The sequence below is a fragment of the Pristiophorus japonicus genome, chromosome 17 (genome assembly GCF_044704955.1).
Source record: "Pristiophorus japonicus isolate sPriJap1 chromosome 17, sPriJap1.hap1, whole genome shotgun sequence".
NCBI classification, from domain to species: Eukaryota; Metazoa; Chordata; class Chondrichthyes; family Pristiophoridae; genus Pristiophorus; species Pristiophorus japonicus.
In genome coordinates this window covers 15458550-15486347 of record NC_091993.1, presented here as the reverse complement: position 1 = coordinate 15486347, position 27798 = coordinate 15458550, and the positions used below count along the sequence as shown (strand labels likewise).

At 39.6% G+C, this 27798-nt stretch overlaps 1 protein-coding gene across 3 annotated transcripts; it reads left to right on the top strand.

Moving 5' to 3' along the window:
- Positions 1-95: 95 nt before the first annotated feature.
- On the top strand, positions 96-24068 carry mapk6 (mitogen-activated protein kinase 6). 3 transcript variants are annotated; one of them, XM_070858417.1, is made up of 6 exons: positions 96-313; positions 8645-9864; positions 19451-19595; positions 19974-20138; positions 20605-20806; positions 21528-24068. In XM_070858417.1, the coding sequence occupies exons 2-6, from the start codon at positions 9310-9312 to the stop codon at positions 22654-22656; spliced, it is 2196 nt and encodes a 731-aa protein (XP_070714518.1). In that variant the 5' UTR covers positions 96-313; positions 8645-9309; the 3' UTR covers positions 22657-24068. The 3 variants fall into 3 exon arrangements, with proteins under 3 accessions (XP_070714518.1, XP_070714517.1, XP_070714519.1); XM_070858416.1 differs by lacking the exon at positions 96-313 and adding an exon at positions 2335-2442; XM_070858418.1 differs by lacking the exon at positions 96-313 and adding an exon at positions 7874-7893.
- The last annotated feature ends 3730 nt before the right edge of the window (positions 24069-27798 follow it).

Genomic DNA, 27798 nt, shown 5'->3' with positions numbered 1-27798 from the left:
GTTTACGAGCTCGATGCGTCACTGCAGAGTTGACACTGACAATGACATTGACACTGATACAAGCGCCGCCTCCGATACTGTAAAACCAGCAACAACTGCCTGCAAACGCAATTTAAATTCGGCCGGCACTCGCTACTCACAGACATAGTGGCTTCGGCTTATGGTAAATGAGTGCAGAAAAAGTACCCACATTAAAGAATTAGTGATCGTTCGATTCTTGAACACGAGGATTCTTTTCGCCGCGCCCGGTTGTCTGATAACTTTATTAAATAGAACGCAGTTCTTATATTACCGCTGTCAAAGGCCAAAAATGGTAAGCTGTTTCATAACAAACTTGCCAGTTTTTAAGTTATCAGCATAAGATTGAGAAACACGTAGATTTCTGGCTTTCGGCGTCGATATCTCGGGTAACATTGATTGCTATTGTTAGTTTTATGCAATTGTACTTGCATTTACGTATTGCAGTTCGCACTCACTTCCATCGACTACATGTAGTTCCCGTCTTGAAGGCGCCTATTGTCGTTCGTAAGTCCATTGGAGTTAAGTGAGTTATTACTGTTTGTTCGCTGTTAACTGGCATGATATACAGTGTCTCGCTAATTTGAGGCGCTAATAGTGTTCATAAGTTTGACACGCCATTTCATTTTGTAATCCTGATTTGTTTTCGCTTATAAGGTCGAAACTGCTATATCAATTGGAAATTTTCAAGAGAGAATAAAAAGGCGATTTCCCCCAAATCACCTCGTTAAGTTTAAACAATAAATGAATTCCTCTGACCTGTAAACAATTACTCATTCCATGTATCTGGCATGTCATGCCAGCTATCCATTTTCCAAATCCAGTTACAAAATAAAAAATAATATATGTATATATTAGAATTTTAGTTATTCCCCTTCTAATTGTGTTCCAAGAATACGATTGTCATGATAAGCATTAAAAAAAAGTTATGTTACTTAACTGAACGCCTAGTGAAATTAATGGTTTTACAAAAAAAGTCCTGACTTTCTTGTACCCATATACATCATAACGTTGTATATGCTCCTTATATAAAACAAAACTGGCAAGCAACATCTCTTTCATATAGTAAGGTTTTTCACATTTAATCCGGTGATTGAAATATAACTCCATTAGTTACGGTAATACGGAACATACCTTATAATCAGGCGATCTCATTCCTGAAGGGAGTAAAGCAAATAAGGAAACAACTCTTGGAGGTAGTTGGTTATCTATTCATATATACAGGCATTTAAAGGTGCTATTTTAATGTTCATTTTTACATCCGCTGCTTTAGATACTAATCGTGTGATGGCAATGGTTAAAGCAAATTGCACAATCTGCCGCGGGCAGCATTACGTATACCGTGTCAAATTACTGTCCAACTTGAAAAACAATACCATTTAATTCATTGTTTGGTCACTTCATTGTACCTGTAGTTACTATGGTAATCTATGTTATTTCATAACTTTTGTCGTGTTATATAGTAAATAGGCACTGGGTACAAAATGAATGTTGCTTCCAACTGGACTTTTACATTAGCTTTATAGACTAAGTGAAGAATAACGCAGACCTCGGTGAGCAGATGCGTAGGTCAGGCCAAGTATAGTTTTGACAGCATCCCCAGAAGGTGAGGAACAGATACACTTGATTTGTAATTGTACAGAAAGAAAAACAGCGAATGTTTACATCCGTCAGTAATTTAAAAAAAATCTCATGGTCGCGGTGGAAACTGAAGGCCTTTGCTCCAGATTTGAAACATTCACCTGCGGGGTTTCCTTTCAGATGCGCAATGCAGCCTCGCATGTACTGTTCCTATTACACATTTGTACTTGAGCAAAATAGTGCGGATGCTGGAAATCTGAAATGTAAAAAAAAAACCACAGAAAAGGCTGGAAATACTCAGATGCCAGAGCATTTGCAGCTTTTATTTCGGAAATGCAAACGGGACAAGCATAAGTGTACCATTAAAAGTAGAAAAGGCATGGAAATACTCAGACGGTCAGGCAGCATGAATGCCAGAGATGCTGCCAAGCATTTGCAGCAATTTTACTGTTTTTTTTGTAAAATTACAGGCTAGCTAATTTAAAAGAAAAACATAAATTATACGCTTGTGCTAATTTTTCCCCTTTGCATTTTCCACGTCGAAGCATCGCCCCTGGGAACACGGGAGGGGGTGTGGAGAAGAGAATGGTTGCGCTGCGATTTTATTCGAGGACTAGGAGGGGACGGGACACAGGGCTGCAGCCTGCAGGTGCTGTGCGGGTTTGAAGTTGGCGCCGACGCGCGGGGGCTGTCGGGAGGCCGTGTGGCGCGGCGCGGCCGCGCGCTGGATGGTGGGTCTCGGCGAGTGCGCCTTTCCTCGGGCGGCGGATGCGGCAGCGGCACTGAGCGGGCGGCAACGGCGGCACTCCCGACACCTTTCCCCTCATGCTTTCGGGACGCCGAGTGAGTGTAAAGTGTGAGGAGTCGGTGGTGGTTTCCGGGTGTATGATTTATTTTTATTGTTGTGTGAGGCGCGGGTTTGGCGGGTCTCTCTTGTCTGTCTTTAGGCCGCGGTGTCCTTTGTCTGACGGGTGAAGGGGGCCGCGGCTGAGGTGAGACGGAGGGAGCAGGCCGTCGCGCTTTTTTATCCGGCTGAAGAGGAGGAGGAGGAGGAGGAATGGGGAGGGGGAAGAAAGTCGGCATTCCGCCGGTTTTGGGACGGCTTCACTCCGCCGGATAGATTTCCCCCTCATTTGAACCCGGCTCCCGGCTTTTAAATCCCCTTTTTAAGCGAGAAAGGCTCAAAAGCCGGAGAGCGAAAGGCGCCGCTTTGATCGACAACGGCGCGGGCCATACAGAGCCCGAGCCCGTCGCGATGGGCGGGGCTGCCCGCTGAGGACCGGCCTATCAGCGAGCGGCGAGGGCGGGACTTGGGTGAAGTCAAGTGTGGTGGAGCTGCGCGGCGGCCGCCGCTGCTTATCAAATTGTGTGGGGTGTGGGGGGAATAATCCAGGGAGGGAAAGGAATAAATAAAGAGGCGCCTGTCTTTTTAAATAATTAAAAAAAAAAACCGCATGCGGGCGCCAGCCCCGGCAGGGGTTATTGTCCGTACCGCGGGGACCACAGCCGGGCAGCGCTGAGCGGTCAAGCCCCGGAGATGTTTGCCGCATCGTGTCTGGCCGGCCGGCCGGCCTGCGGCCACTGTGTGTCTCATTGTTCAGGGACACGCGGTGCGGCTCGGCTTCAGCAAACGCCTGGTTTTGGAGAGCTATGGAGTCGGAGTTCCCAATTGGGATTCTTGGCTTTAAGCAATCGTTTTAACTTAATGCAGCAATTACAATTTTACTACAATAAAAGTGAATCTTTTCTGAGATCTATTTTTTTTTAAATCTCTACTTTTTGAGTGTTCCTTTTGCGCATTTCTGGTGACTTTGCGCAAGAACTGTTGTAAGGGTGTCCCGGCAGCAGTAATGATTTGCGTTTCTCAATTCAATAGGTTTCTTTCATTGTTAAAGGATGTTCGATTCGCTGTCCATGCCCCCCCCCCCCCCCTATACTCGGAATTTTTACGCGTTAAATAAAATTGAAGACCTCCAGTCAGTGAGTAATCTTTCCAGGGCGATGCAACGTCAATGATTCGTCTTGCCCACAAACGGCGACGTGGCTCGTTTTCATGTGACTCTTACGGATTTTTTTTTAACAAAAGTTGCGGTTTATTTTCCTGTGACGCGTTCACCGGGTTTGAATGGCCACTCCAGGCATTGACTCGGACGTGTGGTGTTACACGGGTATTTTTCAGTACATTGCTCCTGAATTAACACAGGAATTTGTTAAATCCACCGAATTATTTCAAGTCCAAAGCATAGCTGTGATCCGAAATGGCAGTCCACAATAGTCCTCCCGAAATGTTGGCTTATTTTTTTTTCCTCTTTGGAAACAATTCTCGGAATGATAAGAGTTTAGATTACCTATGTATACACCTTTTGATCTAATTTCAATGGTGAGAAACTATGTGTTGGGTTAGTCAGCCATGTGATCAATTCCCCGCGGAGTTTTTTTTGCTGGAGGGTAATTCTTCACTGAAAATTACTTTCCGATCAAGAACACCGAGTGAGATAACTGCCTCACCAATTGGGCTTTCCCCTTTGAGTCAACTATTTTAGATTCATCCCTGTGAACTTTATTTGAATATTAAATGTCAGTGTTTAACAACGCAGGGGTAAATGTGGTCAGTCCGCGATATTTAGATGCTACATATGGAACGGAACAGTGGGGTTTTTGAAATTTCTGATGTGAACCAAGGATAGTTATTAGAAATTGTGATTTTATTATACAAGCGAAGCTTCGTACATAATTTACAGGTAATGGTCGCGAGGGTTATTTTGCTGGTGTGGTGATTAGAAACACGCTTTTGTGTTTCTCTAACTATTGTGCATATCTGACCTTGTTCTGTTCTGGTAGCGATTCCTTTTGGGTTGGAGGAGTGCATGGTCGATGTACTAGGAGGCCAAATGTGTGAAGTTTGCCGCCTAGTGTTTTTAGTCAGACGCTTTGTAATTGTGAAAATTGTAGTTAGAGGCAGAAAAGAATAACAGCGGTACCAGTCCTCCGTTTCTCCGACTCTAGAGCCAAAAGTTGTGACTGTGACGTTATTATACCAAATGATCCTGTGCTGTGATAGGAAATTTCACGTTGTAATTATATTACGAATAGGCTTCGTCTCCCTGCCATACATGTGTCAGAAGTGAGCACTTCAACAGAGGATGGTTTTAAATTATGGAGATATTTGAAGCAACTAAGAGCTTTTCATTCGAGTAAAGTTCGTTTTAATTTTCTGTCACATGAATCAATTTGATAGCTACAACAGGAAATGCAAAAAATAAATCTATGCTGCATTGTAGCTCTTGCCAGGGCATATGGTTGAATACTTTGAACTATTCCAAAGCCAAAAGTATGTGTGTCATTTGAAGCCCATTATATGGGTTAACACATTTTTCCTAAAATTTACAGTCCAAAGTGTAAGTTGTGTATTATAAAGTTGTTAAATTGGATATTTGTTAGCATTTACTGGCATGACTTTGAAAGTATTTGAAATTGGAAGTTCTAAATGATGCAGATATGAAGTTGTAAGAGCTTGGAATCATAGAAATTTACGGCACAGAAGGAGGCCATTTGGTCCAAAAGTGTCTGTACTGGTTGAAAGAGCGATCCAGCCGAATACCACTTTCCAGCTCTTGCTCTGTAGCCTACTATCCAAAGAGTTTCTGCTACTGTATTGGAAATTTTACCTGTTTCCCTGTTGCCTCTCCAAAAAGTTTGCTGAGATTTTAACTCCAAACCATGATTATACTTACTTGCCTTAGTGTTATCCTGAAATAATCCTGACGAAATTTAACAAGTATTCCAAAAACATAACTTGTCAACATTAAGACCTTACCACGAAGTGGTGGCGACTCACTGTCCACCTTTTCCCCATATTCAGTACTTGCATAACTTCTAACTAGGAAACTGAAGCAGGTAGCTAAGATGTGTATTCGAGTCCTAATAATTTTATGGAGTTAAAAGTTTTGATCTAGCTCTGGAACAAATTTTAAACTAATATTTAGGGTTGGTTAATTGTGGTAATTGGTTTGGAGGAACATGTGTGGAACTTTCACTATAGTTCCACTATCTGATAAATTGAGGCATTTATCCAATACTTGTATGATGCTTACATTTTTTTTCCACCAACCCCAATTTGGGAATTTAAATAGAATAGGTGGTGGAACTCTTGTATGTAAAATATCTAATTTTCTCCTTTTTAATTATACTCCCATGGGTTATATTGAACATTATAAGCGCACTGAATTTACCTAAATCTTCTCTGCTATGTCTTGCACTTTTATGTCCCAGCTCAGAGGATGGGCATGTAACTTCTCCCATGCCACAGTCGCTGTTGCTCAATAATGAGAGCTTTTGGTCACGTTATTCTCCCTCCTGTGGGAAAAATATGGTTGGTTGCCTCTCTGAAAGCATGGCAGAGATTGGGAATTACGAGCATGGGGATGTGTTTTTAATTCTAAATCCTCCCTCTGTATGGCACATTACATTAATACCTCAATACACATCCACCTATTCAATTATTTTTTTGAATGGAAGGGGGCTATTATTTGTAAACCTAAAAATTATGTTGCGCGTAGTGGTACATTGATATTGTAGAAGAAGCTATGTCTTTTCTAATTGTTTTGATCTGTGCAAAATATGAAAAGTAACTAATGGAGAAGATAAGCCTTAATGCATGAGAGAAGGGGCCTCAAAGTAATGTGTGAAGGAAAACATTTGTTCGAAAGCTGTTGTGGGCTAATGTGATGGATTTACATATAGCCACATACTCCCACCTACTGTGTTGCACCAGCACACCATTCCATTACATTTTTGTCAGGTTGACCAGATATGCACCCATCCATTGCTCAGTGGACAATATCATACAAAGTGAATCAACCTGAGCAGCTGTAGCTACTGCATTCATTCAAGGAGCCGTAAAAATTAAAGAACTTGGGTTGTCTGTTTGATCGATTTTATTCTTTATATTCATTGCTGAAAAGTTTACGGTAGAATTAAAATGTTTTGTATTCGGGTAGATTCTAACGAGATTCAGAAGATACTTGAACATTTTTCGCATTGCCAAAATGGGGCGACATTGGGCACGTGTTCAGGTCGAACTTCGGTGTTGCACTCAGAGAAAACTCCAGGCTTACCTGTGTAATGTTTGCATAAATACAATGAACCATAAATTGTCTTGAATTCCAGGGTAACTAATGTTTTCTTCGTGTGTGGGAAAATTTCATAGTATTTGTGTTTTATTTTGTAGTGTTAAATAAGCCAAAATATTCACACTTTGTTAGCTCCTGGAATCAGAATAAAATTCATACAAGATGCTCTTTGGTGTGTGGAAGTTCATTAAACAGACAGTGGCCTCCCAACTCAATTAATGGACACATTCACAAGATTGGGATAAGAAATAGCTCATTCTAAATCACATTTTTGCTTCAAAAATGAAATGCTAATTTTGGACATGTTTCCTTGCTTATCCCTTTCTAAGAACCATCTGTTCTCATGTATTCAATCCAGAAGGGGAGATTTGGGTAAATTTGATGTGCTTACCATGCTTAATATTTAACCCACAGAGCTGAAAGATTTATTTTGTGCTTGATTAAGTTTATTGCATTAAGATTATATGCCTGATAATGATTGGGGGGTGGGTGGAACTTGACCTGAATAATAAACTGCCATAACTACAAAATGACTTGAATTATTTTAGACTATTCATGCATGTGGTGTGCAAAAACATTCCTGGAACTTAGATATTTTGTTTATGCAAACATTTCATCGAGCTTATATGATGTTCATTCTGGACATCCTTGCTGATTCTAAGAGGGATTTCTTATTCTTGGGCAGCAAGCGAGGGTCTGTGATTTGAGTGGGAATCAGTCTTGTATCCAGAGCTTCAAGGCAGCCATCATGAAAATCATATAGGTGCCAATTAAATATCACACTTTCCCTTGCTGCCTAGGCTCCAATTCTGGTTTCAGCACTGAAATAGCACCACACTATAAACCTTTCTCTTCAAATTTCGTGTTGTCACCAAACTACCAATGGTGAATGTACAGAATTAGTGCTGTAAACATCTAACTGCATCTGAAATAATAATGGTATTATCTTTGATTACTGAATAGACATTCAGGAGAAATGGTGCAAGTCTGCTTGCTAATAATTATGCGGTAACAATGGATTTTTAAAATTTCAAAATTCCTATTGTATTTTGTCCACAAATAGTTTAAAACCTTATCTTTTGTGAATACTGATTTTGCTTTGTCCGCAGATGGGGTCCTCCCAAGTATTTTATACAAATATTTGTAATGTATATTTTATTAGGTAAATTATAAAACTGGAACTATTTTCAATGTAACTAATATTTCAATACAAACTCAAATGTGACGGAATGCATTGTTCTGTTCAGCTCAATTTCTGCGCTCAACTTCTGTCTTGATGCAAAAGTAAATTAAACATGCATGTTAGTTGTAGAGAAAGAATATACTGGTGCACAAAATGCACTAGTCGTACAAATTGCAATTGAATAACTTAAATTCCAATATTGCCCGGGTCATCAAGTAAGTGTCATATGATCACTTTCATTGTATTGTAACCTTGATTGATTTTTTTTCAGTTACTTTTTCCTTTTATCCTCGTTTCATCAACCCCCTCCCTACTCTCCAAAAGCTTGTAATCCAATACGCCGATCTTTAAATAGAAGTGGCTGCAGTGCTCTGGTTTGTACTACAGTGCCAACATTCCAAGAAGGTTCCTGTCACTGTTTAGACTGCTTTGGTTGTAAAGCCAGAAAAGCAGGGGAGAAACACCTCGCACAAGAAAATATTTAGCTGATTGGCACACATATATCTTGCAGTCTCCGCAACACGTTTCCAATATCCTGTATCATCAAGTCGAGAGAACCACAAACCGACAGGCCTATTAGCCTGTTTGTTTTCTCCCTACCTCTAAAAAGTGAGCGGCCGAAAAATTTGAGAAAAACAAACTCTGCTATTCAGTATTTTTATATTTACAGTTGTTTGATACAAAGACTGTGGATCCATTACTTAATGCTGCTTTTTCTTTTTGTTTATAGGTTGTCCAAGTATAAAATGGATGATAGCTTTGATTGTGACTGCGGTGAGCTCGAGCCACCTGATCATTAACGGGAGCCATCTTTTAGAGATAGAAAAGCTGCCACAAGTTCATTGCTTGACCAGACTATAATTAAAAGGAAAGAAAAAGTGCTCATCAGCACTGTAGAATGACGCTGCTCAGGACCAGTCTTACACTGAATGTATCTGCACTATGAGGAGGATGTCAATAGAGGTTTATAACACATATATGTATTCTCACACACCCTGTTAAATGTTAGCCTGTTTACAACAGTGGTTTGGATGCATCTGTCTGTTGAAGTTCATTCCGTTGCAATCAAACTTTAGTTTAATTTTTAATGTCTGCAGGGATGCCCTTTTTTGAATTAGAAGCATAACATTTACTGACGTAGGTCAGACCCGAATTTCTATTCTGCAAGCTGTTCATTCTTGAAAGGAGGGATTCAAATGGGAACAGAGCTGACCTTGTTCAGCTAGGCTAGATGGCGCACACATTTCAAAGAGAAAATATCTTGAAGTTCCGAAAAGGTTAAGGTTGGCTTGCTCTCTAAGGAAGCTCTTTGTTGTGGAAGCTGATTTTTCAATAGGTTAGTTTTGACATAGGATTGGCCATCTGATAGAAGAGGAAAGCTTGAGGGTTATCAACATGGCAGAAAAGTTTGGAAGTTTAATGAACATTCATGGTTTTGATTTGGGTGCTCGGTATATGGACTTGAAGCCACTAGGGTATGGTGGCAATGGCCTGGTTTTCTCTGCTGTGGACAATGACTGTGACAAGCGTGTGGCTGTCAAGAAAATTGTCCTGAGTGACCCACAGAGTGTCAAACATGCCTTGCGAGAGATCAAAATCATCCGACGACTTGACAATGATAACATAGTGAAAGTGTTTGAGATTTTGGGTCCAAGTGGGATACCGATGTCTGATGATGTGGGTGCCATCACAGAACTGAATTCAGTATACATTGTTCAAGAGTACATGGAGACCGATCTAGCGAAGTTGTTGGAACAGGGTCCATTCTCAGAAGAGCATGCTAGGCTCTTCATGTACCAGCTGCTTCGTGGGCTAAAATACATCCATTCAGCTAATGTTCTGCACCGAGATCTCAAACCGGCTAATCTCTTCATTAACACTGAGGATCTGGTGCTGAAAATAGGGGATTTTGGTCTGGCACGCATCATGGATCCCCATTACTCTCACAAAGTAAGTTTTAATTTATTACCCATGAACAAATAAGGTAGTTATGTTGCTAGTAGTGCTGGCTGTCATTGTTCAGATGTTTTGCAATAATATTTAGCAAGAGCACAATATAGTATAAGGAGGGTTGAGTAGCGGGTAATTTGTCTGAGGAGCATATATACGAGCATTTTGTAATAAGAATTTTCATGCCGTTTAAGGGCCAATTGTGTAAACTAAATTTCTTAACTATGCAACCGTCTTAACAATATTTACTGACTGCAATTCTTGCAACCTTTATTAGTGCAACAGAAATGTTGTTTTTAAGAAGTACATTCTGAATGCAGAATGTAGCCCACAAGTGAGGACTAAAGTTGCATCCGAGAGGTATGGAGAGTTGTATTGGTTCATTTGACGTATTTCAGTCAGCAGCTTGTCCTCAAATATTGGTGCATATCACAGCTGTAATGTAACACCATGTTGAAATACTATGCTGTAGTTTAGCATAGACTGGTATGCATTTTATTATTTGACAAAATGGCACTGCTGATAATGAAGTGTTTGCATTTTTAATATTCTCAGTAGTAAATTCCACCATTTATCAACCAGATGCAGAGAAATCTGCCTCACTAATTTCAGAAGAGTGCCTTTTTCTGCTGCCACTTGTGCAAGTTTCATATTGTAAGCAGAGATAAATAACCCAAATCACTGAAAAAGCTGGATTTCATCTAATTTATTTTGCTTTGTAATTAAAAAAAAAAAATGTCCCTAGTGTGTGAGCCTAGTTGGTGTGTCAGCAGGTTATCTAGGAGCACGAGCCTCTTCCTTTCTCTGCTCCACCATCCCCTAAGTTTAGGTCAGCTGAGAAGATTGTACTTCTGCTTTTCAAACTAGCCATTCTTATGGTTTGTGCCTGAAAATATTTAACGGAAACTTGCAGCAGTAATTGAAGTGGTACTTCTAAATGTAAAACCAAATAGCATGCACTGCCACCAATTGCCAATTCTAAAATGTGTTCTTGTGGTATTGAAATTTTGGGGACTGAATGAAGTAAGAAGTTAATTGCAGTCTACACACCTAAATAAATCTAAACTAATGTTTAATTGATCACTACTTTAGGAGGTCGCTTGGGCCAATCAGTGTTAATATTTGAGCAAATTCAGAAGGTGTTCTTCCACAGTCCAGAGTTTCTATGGTCACGGCATTACAGAATCCTGCTTTGAAGTGAGCATATCTAGATCTTGGTTTTCTGCTGCTGACTGTTCCAGGATGTAACTCGTGGATTACATTCTGGAGTAGTTTTATTATGGCAGCATATGATGGTAGTGTGTAATAATACTGAGGTGGTGTGACCTTGCTGGTATCCCATTTTGTAGTCCCTTTGGAAATTAAGGCACTAGAATGTTGACATCTGTCATAAGGTTAGCATCTGTTCCTTGTGTGCAGATTAAATGTCTGGATGCTTCTGATCATGCGTTACATTTTTATCAGGGAACAGCATATACCTACAGTGAATACTGCATAAGAAATATAAGCCATCCGGATGGCAATAAAATCTTTAGTTTGACAGCATGGTCTCTTTCAGCTATAGTGGATAGAGTTCAGGAGAATCCTAGAATGATATAGCACAGAAGGAGGCACTTCAGCCCATTGTGCCTGTGTAAGCTCTTTGGTAGAGCTATCCAATTGGTCCCATTCTCCTGCTCTTTCCCCCATAGCCCTGTGTTTTTTCCCTTCAAGTATTAATCCAAATCTCATTTGAATGTTGCTATTTAATCTGCTTCCACCACCCTTTCAGACAGTGCATTCCAGATCACAATTTAAAAAAAACATTGTTTCCTCATGTCACCTGATTCTTTTGCCACTCACCTTAAATCTGTGTCCTTTGGTTACTGAGTCCTTATTTACTCTATCAAAACTGTTGAACTTTGAACAGCTGTCAAATCTTCTCAATCTTCTCTGCTCCAAGGAAGCCCCAGCTTCCCCAGTCTATCCACGTGACTGAAGTCCCTCATCTTGGTACCATTCCAGTAAATCTCTTCTGCACCCTCTTCCAATCGCTTGACATCCTTCCGAAGGTGTGGTACCCAGAATTGAACGCACTACTTCAGCTGATGCCTAACCACTGTTTTATAAAGGTTGATCATAACTTCCTTGCCTTTGTACTCTCTTCTTCCATTAATAAAGCCAAGATGCTATATTTTCTTTAAAAAAAACAGCCATCTCAACTTGTTCTGCCACAGTCAAAAGATTTGTGTACATACACCCGCAAGTGTCTTCTCTTTCTATACACCCCCACCCCCGGTTAAAATTGTACCATTTAGTTCATATTGCCTCACCTCATTCATCCTACCAAAATGAATCACTTCACATTTCTATGTAAAATTTCATCTGGCATGTGTCTGCCCCATTTCACCAGTCTGTGTCCTCCTGAAGTCTGTTCTGATCCTCCTCCATTGTTTACTACATTTGGGTTTCGTGTCATTCTCACACTTTGAAATTATGCCCTGTTCACCCAAGTCCAGGTCATTAATATATCAAAAAGAGCAGTAGTCCCAATACCAACCTCTGGGGAACAGCAATCTATTATGTGGTACTTTGTCAAATGCCTTTTTGAAAGCCCGTATGCACAACATTAACAGCATAGTCCTCAGCAACCCTCTCCGTTACTTCATCAAAGAACTCCAATTAAGTTAGTCAAACACAATTTGCCTTTAAGAAATCCATGCTGACTTTCATTTATTAGCTCCTTTTCCAAATGGTAATTAATTTTGTCCTGTATTATTGTGTGTCAAAGTTCCCCACCACCGATGTTGGGCTGACTGGCCTGCAGTTGCTGGGTTTATCCCTCGCCCCTTTTTCTAAACGGGTGTAACATTTGCAATCCTCCAGTCCTCTGGCACCACCCCCATATACAAGGAGGATTGTTAGATTGTGGCCAGAGCCTCTGCAATTTCCACCCTTACTTCCCTCTAATCTAGGATGCATCCTAACTGGACCGGGCGACCATTCTACTTTTAGGACTGCCAACCTCTTATTTTTAACCTATCCAATATCGCTACTGTCTCCTCCTCCTTTACTGTTACGAGTCTTAAATGGTTGCATAGTTTGCTTTTGAGTAGGGTTGAGTTTACTGACTCAACGAATAGAATATTCTTGGAATAAGCGATTGGGCTGAGTAGCCTAGGCACATTTGCATGTTGTGATGTGAGCATGATGCTTATGAGAATGTACAAGGAACAGGCTTTTTTAATTGAAATGGATAATGGAAATTTGTGCATTCATCTTTATGAAACGGCTTAATATAGCTCAATTTCCTTGTGAAACACCGGACTCTTTCCGTGCTTTGGCACCATTATGCTTCAGGAACACCAGCTTTTTTTTCTATCCATACATATGTTAGTTGGTCAATTCTTAAACTAAACCCAATACTAACTTCAATGATGGGCATTTTTATCCCAAACTGTTCTACCAGTTTTCTGGGTTCATATGTACATGGAGCCATTACAGTATTAAGAAAGTCTGGGAAGGGTGTGCAAAAATCATATTTGAGCCTATGCCAGGAGCTCAGCGCTGAGCCAAATGCTGGATTAAAGTTATGTAATGTCTGCAGGAAGGTCTGTATATTTTGTTTTAGTTCAGTGCCTGATTTAGCACTAAAGGAGCGGGGCCTTGGTGTTCCGCACTCTAACTTCATTTTGAGCGAACGTGGAAGGACTGTACTGAATGTAATGATCCCAGTACAGTAAGTGGCAGTTAGCAATCTATGGAGCCAAGTTTTAACTTGAGTGAATGTTAAACGGGCAGAGCACCAAATAGCCCTAAAGTCTTCTAAAATGGTCTGTAATGAGGGAAATGTGCACCTAGAAATAACATTACCTGCAAAATGCTCAGTTCTCACAGTAAAATGTATATACCACTATTAATCCGTAGTGCAGTTGATGCAGAAAATATTACATTTACATAATGAGTAGTGGGGATGTAACTTGCCTTTTTAAATTTGAGGAAAGGAAAATGCTTGGTGTTATTTTGGTAAATGCTGATAATTGAAATGGTGCTGCAAAGGCTGATTCCATACACATTGCATGCTTGGCTTCACCAGAGCATAAAGCTTCAGTGATGTGGATCGTGGCCTTAGTACTTAATCATTTGGGGTTTAATTTTAGATTATGCTGTGCAGCCTAGTTTGTAACTGGTTTTGAGTTGCATGCACTGAAAGCTTCAAAGATTTCTTTTTAAAATCCAGTGTCTTCCTCTGTGGGCGACCGGGGTTTAAATCATTGTCGCTTTTGCCTACCACACTGTGGAGTTAAAATGATTGCACACAGACAAAACCCACTTCAAGTGTTTATTTTTAACTGTAGCAAATGCCGGTTTCTAAATTGGTTCCCTGCCAACTTTTCAATAGTTTTTGCCTAAAATGTTATTTTGAAGTTCGGTTTCCCAGAAATGTAAATTCCGACTTTCTGGCATAGCTTCTGACACCATTCTTCTAGGTCTGCCATTTTATATATTGACTTTCTTTAATTAAAAAAAACTTGCTTCTACTATCTTCCTATTTCTACATTTGAAAATCAACTTTCATTCTTGTGCATTTTAGTTTTAACAAATAATCTAGTTTGGTTTCAGTTTTGCCTCTTTAAACAAACTAGGGGATTTTCAAGTTTTGATGGCATTTGTGATGCGCTGTGACCTTTTTAAACTGTTATATAGTAATCCCTTTGCCCGATGAGCACTAGGGTGGGAAAGACTAATATTTGTCTCAGTTCACTCATTTTAAATACCTCTCCACATTTCAATTAAACTTGCATGTTTTCCCTTTGTCTGACACTGCTCCTGTACGGAAATGAGAATGGAAACATCCATGTAAAAAAAGTAAAAGGTCTCACAACTTTCCACTTAGCAAATGATTCCTCAACCCAGAGGGAGTGCATCTGGTCAGGCGTCTAAAAAGTGAATACTTGAGCATCAGTGCCCTCTTGAATTTTAAAACTTTTTCAAATTGTCACCAATTTGGATAAAGGACTCATCATACTTATTTTCTTTTCAAATTGTTCAATCTCAAAATATAGAATAGTAACATAAAATGCTGGCGATACACTGTCGGTCAGCCTGCAGCTGCAGAGAATAAATAGGTTATGGTGGTTTGGATGTGTACCCTTTATCAGAACAACATTTACACACAAGTCATATGGCCTGTGTATTTCTAACATTTGTTGATTCAGATTTTTTTAATGCTACTAAACTCAAGATTATGACATTGTTGTGAGACCTAGTCAATCAAGACCTAACTAAAACCTTAATTTACTGACCCACTACTACTTTATTTAAAACACTATATTCATGCATACCTGCTTGACCCCTTAAACACTGACAAATGCTTGGAACTAGGGAAAGCATTAAACATAGAATGTAAACACTGAAGCAACACTATAATCACAAGCCAAAACCAGCATTCCCTTCACCCATTAGACCACTGATTTACAGTTGCATATATCTGTTTCTTTTTAAATATTAAAAAAAACTATTCGCAGCTTTTATTAGAAGTGGTGTTCATGTGATGGTGATTATTTGAGAGTTATTGCATCTTCAGCTGGTGACTAAATGTCAAATTTGGGATTAATTTTGATCTATACAAATACAAGCCTATTCCAGGGGAGTCTGGAGCCCAGAATCTGTCTCTGTTGGTTTATTTCTAACTTGGCTTTGCATAAGGAGCTGTTGAAGTCTTGCTGGATTCATTTGGGATTTATGGTTTCATGAAATCAAGTTGACGGTATGATTTCAAGGCCACCACCATTTTTGAATAGAAAACTGGGAGATTTCTACATTATAATGGCAGTGTAACCTTGCACTAAGCACACACTGACAGGTCTTTAAAACTTTTAAATTTGCCGTTCCTGATGAAACAGCATCAATATTAGGGAAGGAATGAATAGTAGAAATTGCTATGTTCCAAATGCTTTTCATCAGGTGATTTTGAGTAACAAATAGTGTCAGGTTTTTAATTTAAAATTTCTCTTTAATAGCAGTCTACTAATCCAGTTCTTTGCAAACTGGCCCATGTATTCAGATTGGCTGTGTTTATATTTGCTTAATTTGGTCTGAATTAATGGAGCTATTTTGGAGCAGAAAGAAGATAGAGAAAATGTAGACTTTTTCCATTTAATCTAATCTATTTTAGAGGCCAATATAACTCGTTTTCCTGTTTTGTGGATTAGAAGCTTTGGCAGATTACTTCACTGGGTTTCATGTAATATTCCCTCCGTATTCGTTATGTGCTGTGGAATGAGGCAGAGTTAACTTAGGGTAACAAGCAGGCCTCTACATTGTAGGTCCATATAATCTTCAGTTTAACATTCAACTTCTATACGGAAGTTAATTCTAGTGTTTCAACTCTCACTACTGAAACATTTAGTCTTCTAATGAAGTAACTTATTTATTGTAGTGGAAAGTTTTATATTGCTAAAATTGGTTGCAGATTTTTTACTTGTGTGAATAGTAATTTTGGGTGCAAAGTTTTGTTACATTTTGAAACTCTGGATGCTGAATGATGCAGTTTTGGGCTCTGGTATTAACCTGGCAGCTGCTCTACTTGGTGGCTTGTTTAATACTTGTTTAAGCACTTATGTAACCAAGTGTTTCACTGAAATATTTTTAATCACTAATTTGGTATAAAATGGGCATTCTGTGATGGTGCAGCCTACCTATCCATAATCACAACTTTTTCTTTCACCAATTTGCTACACTGGGGTACAGTCTCACCGTCACTGATTGCCTAATGCCGATTCCCCTAAGTGACCATTACTTGTGTGAGCCTTATTAGCAAGTGACGAGATCACCGCTGAGCCTGATTTTGGTCCTCACCTAGTGGGCACAGCAGGGGTTGCTGGATAGCAGCCTGGAGTGGGAACCCTAGCATTTTCATTTACCTTCTGTCTAATACTGATGCTTTACTGTGCAATTGTAGCACTCTTGATTGCTGTCCCTGCTAAGGGCAGCTCACAGCACAGACTGGAAGTCAAACTTCCTGGATAAACTCATTGAGCCACTGGTTTTAACCAAATATTTTCACTGGGTGCTTTGACTTACTGAGATGAAAATTGGGAGTGACACCTTTTGCCCCGGAAAGCACCATTAACATTTGGGCACCAAAAATAAGCTAGATAAATGCAGCCAGTTTCAAACCTGTAACTTCAAATAATGTTAGGCATTTCATGGCGTATTGCTACATGCTTGATGCTGTCTAATTAGGTTTTCTAATTCCATGCTGTGACTATTTAAATGTGCACCTGAATGTAAAGTTTTCATTAGTTGTTGGTAATGCACAGATTTTCCGTGTGGCTAAACATTCCACGTACAAGGGTCCCTTTATGTTTCCTCCAGACCTCTCCCTTCCTCTCCTGAAGGCAGCAGTTTGTGCCAGGATATGGTTCCACACGCAGTGGCCCTCCAGTAGCTCTGAAATGGCCATTCTTCATGTGTGAACCTGGATGGTGAGTGCTAATTCTGCTATTCACAGCCAAGCCCTGCCCTTGCTCACTTGACATTCACTTGAAGCAAGAATTGCTGATCTGACGTGCTGAGTGTTTCCAGAAATTTCTGTTTTTGTTTGAATTCCAGCATATGCAGTTTAAAAAAAAAAAAATGTTTATTTATACCTTTTCTCTGTATGGCTTGGAGCGATAACAGTACTTGTACCCACTGAGCAAAGACCAGAACACCAAGTCTTTGTGGTAAATGTAGTCTGGAAGCATAGCTTATAGCTGCCTACCAGCCAGAGGAGCATTGGGGCAGGCACGCTCAGTACTAAAGCCCGAGTGTCTTGATTGTCCATTGTGGTCAGTTCCTGGTCTACGCTGTACCAAATGGAAATTTTAGAATCTCCTTGTACTACCTCTGTGCACTACTTTTCATCACCTAGTGCTTGATTACCAGAGCGTGGTAGAGGTCAGGAATTAGACCACCCACTTGCCCTCCTTGCAGAAGTCTAGGCAGTTTTGGGAGGGAGAGAAATACAGGGGAGTATGTTCAAGTCCGAGGACGTAGTACATCCTTGTATTTACAGTTACTGGTAGATAATTATAGTGATTTTGATGGATGATGTGAGTGATTGGAATACAGTATTGAGCTCCTGCCAATCCACCTTCTTGCTTCTGTCTTGATAGTTCCAGATTTTGTTTTTTGTGCTGAATTTTTCAAAAATAGGCCAAACAAATTTCATGCAATCACATCATTGAATTAGAGGCAGGGCCATAGCTCTCCAATCTTCCTTCAACAGTCTTTTATTCTCCCTTGTAACCTCTAATAGGGAAGTTAGGTTGGGTTTTTGTTCCTAATATCTTGGGTATATTTTCTTTAGTTTGCCATCTTTAGCAAGAGGAAAATGGGTGAATGGAGAAAAATATACCCTGTTCGAAGGGTGGACCAAAAGTCGGTGTTTACACTTGCCTTAAAACTTAGCAAAACAGGAGGATTAGTATTACCCTTTTCAGTAGCTCAATCTTTTGAATGGAAGCTATTGCAACCTCCCAGATATTATGTGCACTGTTGAATGACCAAATATTGCTGGATCCTTTCGGTCTTCAACCAGGCAGGAGAATGGGGTAAATTTGAAGAAAACAGAGTGAAAAATGTGTCACAATGTGGATTTGATTTGAGTAGTAGATAACCTAGATCAGTTGTCATAATGCTCATGTTGCATGGCAAAGCATGTTTAATTTTGATGGCTTGCATTGAAAAATTGCATAATGGCCTTATTTAAAATTGCAACCCGCATGACTATATTCTTCAAATGTCCTCTGTAAGCTGATTTAAAACATTTCTGTTGAAGAAGTAACTGCAATTTTCCTTGTAATAGGAAAAGACTATGTGTAAAATCTTAGTGAACACTAGGTTAGAGCCATAATGTTTTTTTTATTCTACTTTTACTGGCCTACTTCTAAGTTGTGTTTTTTTTTTAGCTGAATTATAAATAAACATTTAGCAGTGGCATTGGAATGGGAATTAACCTTTCTGGTCACTTGCATTTTGTTTCCCTGACCATGAATATAGCAAGTATTCGCACACACTTAGTAAGTGGATCCACCTAGAAAACTAGCAGAAAAATTAACTTTTATAGCACAAGTTATGATGGAACATTTACATATACAATTTCTAGGATTGGAAGGCACCGCTTATTCATGTTAGTGTTTCCAGAACACAGAGACTGACACCGCTGAGATTTTTATTCAACGATGTGGGGTAGAAATGGGATGCTTGCTGGCAATTGACACTTTTTAAAATTTGTGTGATAGACCAATAACGTAAGCATGTTACCCACAAATGAAAGTTTGTTGACAAGTAAATCAGTGACAATAGTTTCTGTTCAGATCCAATATTCTGTTGTAAGTGTAAGCAGTTTCCAAAACTTCAGAAGTTTAAATTTCCAGATTGCTGCATGGAATGTCTTATCTAATGTATTTTACAGGAGAGAATAATAGAGCTGTAAACCAACTGATTGTGTTTAAATGGCGCGTGCATGGATTATTTTATTCTATTTTTGAGTGCAAGTGACAGACTTAGCATGCATCGACTTTTTGGAGGGAAAAAAATGTAACTCTTATTTTTCTAGGGCCATCTGTCTGAAGGATTGGTTACTAAGTGGTACAGATCTCCACGCCTCCTCCTCTCTCCCAATAACTACACCAAAGCCATTGACATGTGGGCTGCCGGCTGCATCTTTGCAGAAATGCTTACTGGGAAAACACTTTTTGCGGGTCAGTGTTGCTAGAGTATAATGAGGAGTAAGTGCGAGTGCGTTATTGTACAGTAATTTAGCCTGTACTAAACTGCTATATGTTTTGAACTAGGCAATTATTTTGTTCATGAAACAGAAAAGGATATAAATATCAGTGTTTCAGTGGAATTTATCCTAAATGCTTATTTTATCCCTTTAAGCATGAATTCAATGCAGCACTTCGTTTGTAGAGCCCAGACATTTCATGTTGTAGCAGTTAATGGAATGATTCAAAGCTCACTTGACTCTGATCAATGCACAATTTTGTTTGCCTTGGTGATTGCTATACTGTTCTGCTTTGCTTGTTAATACTTTATCCCTTCAGATGGTCAAAGTTTTTTTTTTAAACTTTGTTTAGGTGCTCATGAGCTGGAGCAAATGCAGTTGATTCTTAATTCGATCCCTGTAATCCATGAAGAGGACCATCAGGAGCTATTGGGTGTCATCCCAGTTTATATACAAAATGACATGACTGAACCGCACAACCCGTTACCGCAGTTACTCCCCGGCATCTGTTCTGAAGGTACTTGCTACACGTAACTTCTTGTCCTGAATTTGTATTCTCATTGAATTAATTCAAATTTATTTCAGATACTTATATTCTAATTTAGTCTAATCTGTGAATTAAAAAAAATTATAACCAACTCTTAACTCCAAAATTGCATTTTCTTAAAGGATTTAGAAAGGTGACAGTGCTATAGTTCCCCAGCTAGTTTCCCAATTTTGGCTGAACTACTGGGCAGGAGCAACTGAAGTGAGGGGAAATCTGAAGGGTAAATCCAGGCTCTTGCAGTGTAACATCCGGTGGGATTGGTGGAGTTTAGGGGCAGATTGCCTTTCTACTTCCCCGGCGTTGGGAATTATTGGTGCAATTATCTATTGACGGGCAGACAGGGGAATAATGAGACAAAAGGTACTTGCGGAATTGGAGAGTAGGTGAAAGCAAAAGTTGAGGCTCCTATAAAAATGCCCTTTTCTTTTAAAACTAGCATTAGATTTTTTGGAACAAATTTTGACCTTCAATCCGATGGACCGACTGACAGCGGCGGAAGCCTTGGCGCATCCATACATGAGTATTTATTCCTTCCCATTGGATGAACCCACTTCTACGCACCCCTTCCACATTGAGGATGAAGTTGATGACATTTTGCTGATGGATGAGAGTCACAGTCATATTTACAACTGGGACAGGTAATAAGTTTGCTGCATCACCTCTAATACACTGTTCATCTTGTGTTTGGTAAAAAAAATACTGCTGCTGTGAGATTTTGTTTTTAAGAAATCTAATTCAATAATTAGACCAGAAGGGAGTTAACTTAACCGAAGCTTTATCATTTGCTTGTTGAGAATTGTTCAGTTTACAGTTTGCATTGGCACAGATGGTGTTTCTGTAGATAGTGTTCTGCAACATTACAAAGGAATTGCCCCTGTTTTTATGGCTGTAAAGTTCCCCTCCTTTTATGCCTTTATAGCAGGGAATCTTGCATCTTTTAAATGAAGTTTGGTATCAATTAACTGAAGTTTTCTTTCTTTCTGGTAAGTCACTTTAATGACCTGGAAAGCAACTTGCATTCATCATTAAGGCATAATGGTGGGACCTTCCAAGGAAGATTTTTGGTAGAAGACATTAGCTTCGATGAAGAAAACTAGTGAGGGGTAAAAATAGGTGACTGAATAGGTGACTGTTTATCACAAAGTGGAAGGTATTATCACAAATGAGACAACAAAACCATATGATGGTTGTAGCATTACCCAGATCCTAGGTTACTGTACAAGATAGACCGACGAGTTTCTGTCGATAGTGTTTTTTTTAATCACTTTGCCATCAGTAAGTATTGTTGCTATGCGTAATGAGTTCAATACACACTAGATTTGCACTCTTCCTTTAGAATGCTGAAATTGTTTGTTTCAGATACCATGAAAGTGAATTGTCAGACCATGACTGGCCTTTGCACAGTAACTTTGAGGCAGACGATGTTCAGCGTGATCCACGAGCAATGTCTGACATGACTGAAGAAGAGGAGGTGCAAGTGGACCCTCGCAAGTATTTAGATGGAGACCGTGAAAAGTATTTGGAGGATCCTGCCTTTGACTTGAACTTTTCCACCGAACATTCTTGGCCACATCCAGATCACCATGAAAACAAATACTGTGATCTGGAATGTGGCCACACCTGTAACTATAAAGTGGGGTCACCATCCTACTTGGATAACTTGGTGTGGAGGGAGAGTGAAGTGAACCATTACTATGAGCCCAAACTTATTATAGACCTATCTAACTGGAAAGAGCAGAGCAGAGAGAAGCCAGATAAAAAAGGCAAATCAAAGTGTGAAAAGAACGGACTGGTGAAAGCCCAGTTAGCTCTGGTGGAGGCATCCCAACAGATTGTTGAGAAGGACAAAGAGAAGATTCGGGGGTTTGACTTTGATTCTTTCATGGCAAGCACCATCAAGCTTAGTTTGCAGCCAGAGTCTCCTGATGTAGACAAGCTGAATGACTTGAACAGTTCAGTGTCCCAGTTGGACCTAAAAAGCTCAATGTCAAATTGCAAGTCCGTCAGTCAGGAGAAGGAGGAGAAGGGGATGGCCAATTTGGCTCAACTGGAGTGCCAGAGTCCATGGGAGTGCCAGTTTGCAATTGATGGAAGTGGCGGTGGGGATGAAAGCTTTCTAATTCACCTAGATGAAGATGTTTGTTGGGACAGCAGGAAGGATGAACAGCTGGAGAAAAGTACATTCACTAGTTACTTAGACAAGTTATTCAATAAAAAAGAGGATGTAGAAATAGCTGAATCTGAGCCGGCAAGTGACCGTAAGCTGGGGGACAGAATTAGCGAAGAGAGTGTGAAAGAGATGAGCAGAAATGGAGAGATCCCCTTCAGCAGGCAGTTGGAGTCCATCGGTATCTCCCAGTTTGACAATCCTGTCAGCTCACCGTTGAAATCTAGAGCGATTCAGACCACTTTAGCACCTGCGGCTGCAAAACTCTCTCCTCCGATTCCTCCTAAGACCTATAGTAGCATCTTGAAACATTTGAACTGAATAGAACACTCAGCAGACATTTGTTTTGTATACTTTACTATGTGCATTTGTCTTGTTTTCTTAAGTCTGGAATTGTTTTATTTTTGTAATTTCAAATATGTGCTTTTAGTTTGAACGGTTTACCATTTTTACGAGTCAAATTATTTTGACATTGCATTTAAATTTTTTGTAAACTTGCACGTCATTTGCACACAGTTTAAAATAATGTACATTGCAAAAAAAAACAATGACATGCAGAAAATTGTGACTATAAAACAGTGGTGAAAAAATGCACTAAGCCAAGTGGACACATTTTATTGGTGAAACAAAAAAAACCCCACCAAGCACAGTCTACTTGTTTTACAATGGATGGTTTCCATTTTGGCAAATACACAGTTGAAATATACGTGCATGAGATTTTTTTTTCCTCCAAAAATTTCATTTGAAAACAAATTTAAAGTGTTTAAGTCCAAGCAGTAAAGTGCATTTGTTTTCCCCAGCAGTATATTAGACATTTTCTGATCGCTTAAATGTTTCTTAAAACATGTGATGCCAGCAAAACCAGCAAATGAATGCAGAACATGGTACGCATGTGTTATCTACCTCAAGGTAACGGCAATGAGTGGCTGACCTTGAGCCACCTACAGTGCTTCACAGCATGCACGTGAACTTAGCCAGCATCGCTGTACTCGCAGTTATTTCCCGTTTGAAAAGCTGTCTGTACTTGTGACATTCTGGTATGCATTTTCCATAGTAAAGTGTTCAGATACATTATTTATTTTAGCAGATGTAAGATTTTTTTCTGTATTTATTTTAATTTTATAGTTTCATTGTGACTTTAAAATGAATTTGAGGCATTTTGAAGCTAACTTTGTGTTTAGCACTATGGTTAATTGTGTAAAAATGAAAATCTCCTTGTCCTGATGCTTTCCCTGCCTTTTTAGAATTGGCTTGTTTTGAAAAGAGCATTCACTACATATATAGGAATTGGTACATTTTAGTGGTGCTTGACTTCCCATTAAATGCAACTTTTAACGATTCAGAATCCATTTCAAAACTGATTTTTGGAAATGCTCCAAGAAGTCTTAAATTCTGTATTTAATTTGTTAAAACTGATAAGACTAGAATTCTCTGCATGGAAATAACTGAGTTACAAACATTACTGTAAAAGTTAAAACTATAGACTACAGTAAGATGAATGTTGAATTTTCATCTTTATTTTTATTGTACCTTTTTATTAAATTTGTAATTTCTCAAGCCAGCATGATTCCCATAGGTTCAGAATATAGCATGTAGAATTATTTCTGGAAATTTATTTGCATTTACCAATTTAGATACTAAGTTTCTGTATTACTGGTTCTTGCCCTCTTCCCTACCCACCCCCCCCCCAAAAAAAAATCCAAAAAGGAACAAATAAACAACCAGAACCTGAATGCTTGTGGCTTGCTGTGTTACCTGAATTTTAATGGGATTCCTACCCAGAAATTTGAAGTCTAAAAATTTTTGTTGAGAGTTAGGCATTTGTTGTAAATTGAACAAATGGTTCCACTAGTACATGATGCTAGCGGCTGAGAAATGAGCAATTGGACGCTTGTTGGGCTCAAAGATTACTCTGCTGTTAATCTTATGAAAGGAAGGCTGAACATTCGTGAACCCTTCTTAAAAATAAAACATTTTTTTAAAAAAAAATTAAAATATTGCACAATTAGCAAAAGTGGAATGGAGAATTTGACGTAACATTTCATGGGCAGTCATTTGAATCCTATTTGCAGTTTGTTCTGCTCAGTAGAAACTACCGTTTTATTCAACCAAGGAGATTCATTGCAAAACAAAACTGATTACATTTATTAAATGTACAATGAAGGTGCCTGCTTCCCCCATTTTAACTGCATCACTTAATACATTGCATGATTTTTAATGTTTTAACATGGTCCTTCCCTGCATACTAAATTGCAATATCAAATTCCATAAATGAATCATTTTCTAACCATTGCACTGCACAAAAGTGGAAAATTCACCCTCCAATGTTTGCTGTTGGCAGCAGTCATCTTCCTCTTGCAGGTTATAGGCAGACACTGGTTTTACTGCACCGTATTTTTAATGAAGGTAGCTCACTTGCATTCATTTTAAGACAACCTAAACCAGTTGAGAGAAATCGGTGGGGAACCACTTGCCTAATGAGAGAACCATGCACACTTGGGAATAGAGTGGCCATGAATGCTATTGGAAATGGCCCCAGTTAAACTGGTTATCAGAGCAGAGTTTGCATAACACTGTTCAATGTGAGAGCAGGATTTTGTGATTATGGGGGCCAGTTATGCTACACATCACTGGGATAGTGACCTCCCCTATAATGAGGTCAGCTCAAACAATTAAATGGCACTTTTATTGGAGATGAATTAGGAGAGCATATGCCAGCAGAGCAGGTCAGGATATTATGTTTCTCCAATTCTATCCTTTATTCAGAAAGAAAGAACTTGGAATTATATAGCGCTTTTAATATCTTTCGGATGTTGCAAGGCGCTCAGTCAATTAATTATTTTCGAAGTGTAGTTGCTTGTGAACAAAAGGTGTCCACTGCTTGGACTTTCAAGCAGTAGCAGTGCTCGACTGGTTGGTGCCTGAAATACTAGTCACAAGATGTGCCCAGTGCATTATGAGCAATACGCTTAAATGCCATTTAACTGCTTTATGGGGACGGTCCGCTCCTATGGGCAGCAATACCAGTGATGTGTAGCCTTGATCACATAATCAGCTTCCCCATATCACAAAATCTTGCTGTCGCATTCAACAAAGTGTTATGCGAATTCTGCTGATCACCAGTTTAACTGGTGCCTCAGCAATGCTGGCTTTCTGCAGCATGCATCCTTAATCATTCCATTCCTCCTGTGCAACTGCCTTACAGCTGAGAAAAGTGTGTGTGGAAGTTGGGGGAGACATGGGAGTTGGCATACCGGGTGGTGGTAAAAAAAGGTCGAGGTGACTCTGCAGTTTGGGGCCCGTGCATTTAAAAAAAAACGCTCACAAAGCAGCAGGCATTGGACAATGTACCAGTCAGCATAGTGCAGGTGGCAGCTCAGGTGGAGTTGGCCAGCAGCATACTCAACATAATAGAGGACCATTTAACAACATTGCAGTTCAATGTGAATGATAATGGCAACTCCAGGGTTTTGAAACTTATCAGAGCCCTTCAATGATCTCATTGAGGCCATTAAATCTGCTTTTCATATTCAATCAGTGGCCAGGCAGAGCCACTGTTAGTGATATATCAGGACGGCACCATCTCTAAGGATGATAGCTCATGCATGCTCTCCTGCCAGTTCCCTCCAGTGCCTGCATGTTTGGCAGAAAAGAGGCAGGGTCAGGTTGCACATGCAGTACAAGGACCAGCAGCAACTCAGTCTCAGAATTTAGCTGCCATGAGACAAGGGGGGTCCAGACACACACTGTTCTACTACTTGGGTAACACCCAGAACTCTCTCATAGTTCACTGAGGGGAAGCACAGTGCTGAGAAGCACTAAATGTGTGCACACTGGATTTTGAATAAAACTAAGGAAGAACTCATCGCTCATTTTTTGGTAAAATTTGGAAGTGGCGTTAATGAGGGTATGAGAAATGTCTGCACATTGTCATATTTGTGATGGGAAGGTCAAAGGTGCGGGCACTATTGTCAATAAAGTAGATGTGGTAATGAAGAGGTCTATTGTATCAGATTATCATTAATAGCTCTTGCAGCTGGCAATAGGCTGTCACCTACTTCTTCAGGTTGCTGCTGATGCCATTTTTGAAGATGACTATTTCCTTGTGCTTTCATGAAAGAAAATGTGTACAGCGTACAGCACGCCACCATGATTCCTAACACTTCGCATGCCCAGAGATCAATCCTAGCAGCTAAAGCATACCTTCAACATGCCTACTGTGTATTCAATGGTGATTCTAGTGACAAGTTGGGGCCTTTTGCACTAAAACTAAGCATGTTAAGGGGTAACCTGACAGGTCTTCAAGATTATGAAGGGTTATAAGATTAATGATGAATGTTTTTCAATCGAGAGGGCATAAATTTAAGATAATCACAAAGAATTAAAGGGAAGGTTTGGAAAAAAATCTTTAGACAGAAGGTGTGGAATTTTCTGTCACATTTTTTGAAGTAGTCACAAAATAGTTTCTTGAAAAAGGAATATTAAAGATTATGGGAATGAGCAGAAGAGCAGGATTAGATTAGCTACTTTATGTAACGGGAAACACGGGCACGGAACTGAGCCGAATGACCCATTTCGGTGCTGTAACACTCTTTGATTCTATGAATTTATTGTACGTGTAGTGTTTTATGAGATGTTTCTAAAAGAAGCTACATAAATCAAGTATTTTTTTAAATAGCAATACCACAACTTGTAGCAGTCAAAATTGCTCCTTTTAAGTTATTGCCTAAAAAGAAGTGTTGACATTTAAGATCAAGCACAATTGGGTGAATAGGAACGCTCCCTCGACTGTTCACCTGCAATGTACTTTAACCGCACCACCACCCCCCCCCCCCCCCCCAACCTTAAAGAGTCTGACTTTGTAGCACTGAAATGATCAACCTTTCATGCAGCTATAATTATGGTTGTTCTGAGATCAGCATCTTGTGGAAGATTGTGGCCTAATTTGTTTTATGGGCTTGGGCCCAATTGGACCTGGGTCCAGACCATCCATTCCATGCAGGAGTCACAGCAGAGATGGAAAACTGCCACCCAACCAGTTTGGGCTGAATTCAATCTAGGGTCGGAAAGTGAAGGGACAGTGTACAAGCATACACTCACTCCTCCAGCTAAAGTGTTCTTTGAATATAAAATATGAAATTGACTGGATGTGCACTACATTAAATCAGATATAATTTTTTATCAGACTTTCAATAATGCCATTGTGTGATGGCCTTGACTTTTACTGGAGACTATTAATGTCAAGCACCTACTCAACGTTCACCAGCAGTGACAAGATTTCATCAACGATAAAAGCAATGTTTTCAAGCTGAACGGGCATCGATTTTTGTCTTGCTAATAATTCAACCAGTAAACAATCGGCAGCATCAGTAGATGACCTTTTCTCTACACTTTTCAGTTGTACTAAATTTCCATTACTGTCACTTGCCATTTTGACAGTCCCACTAAATCAACAAATGGCTG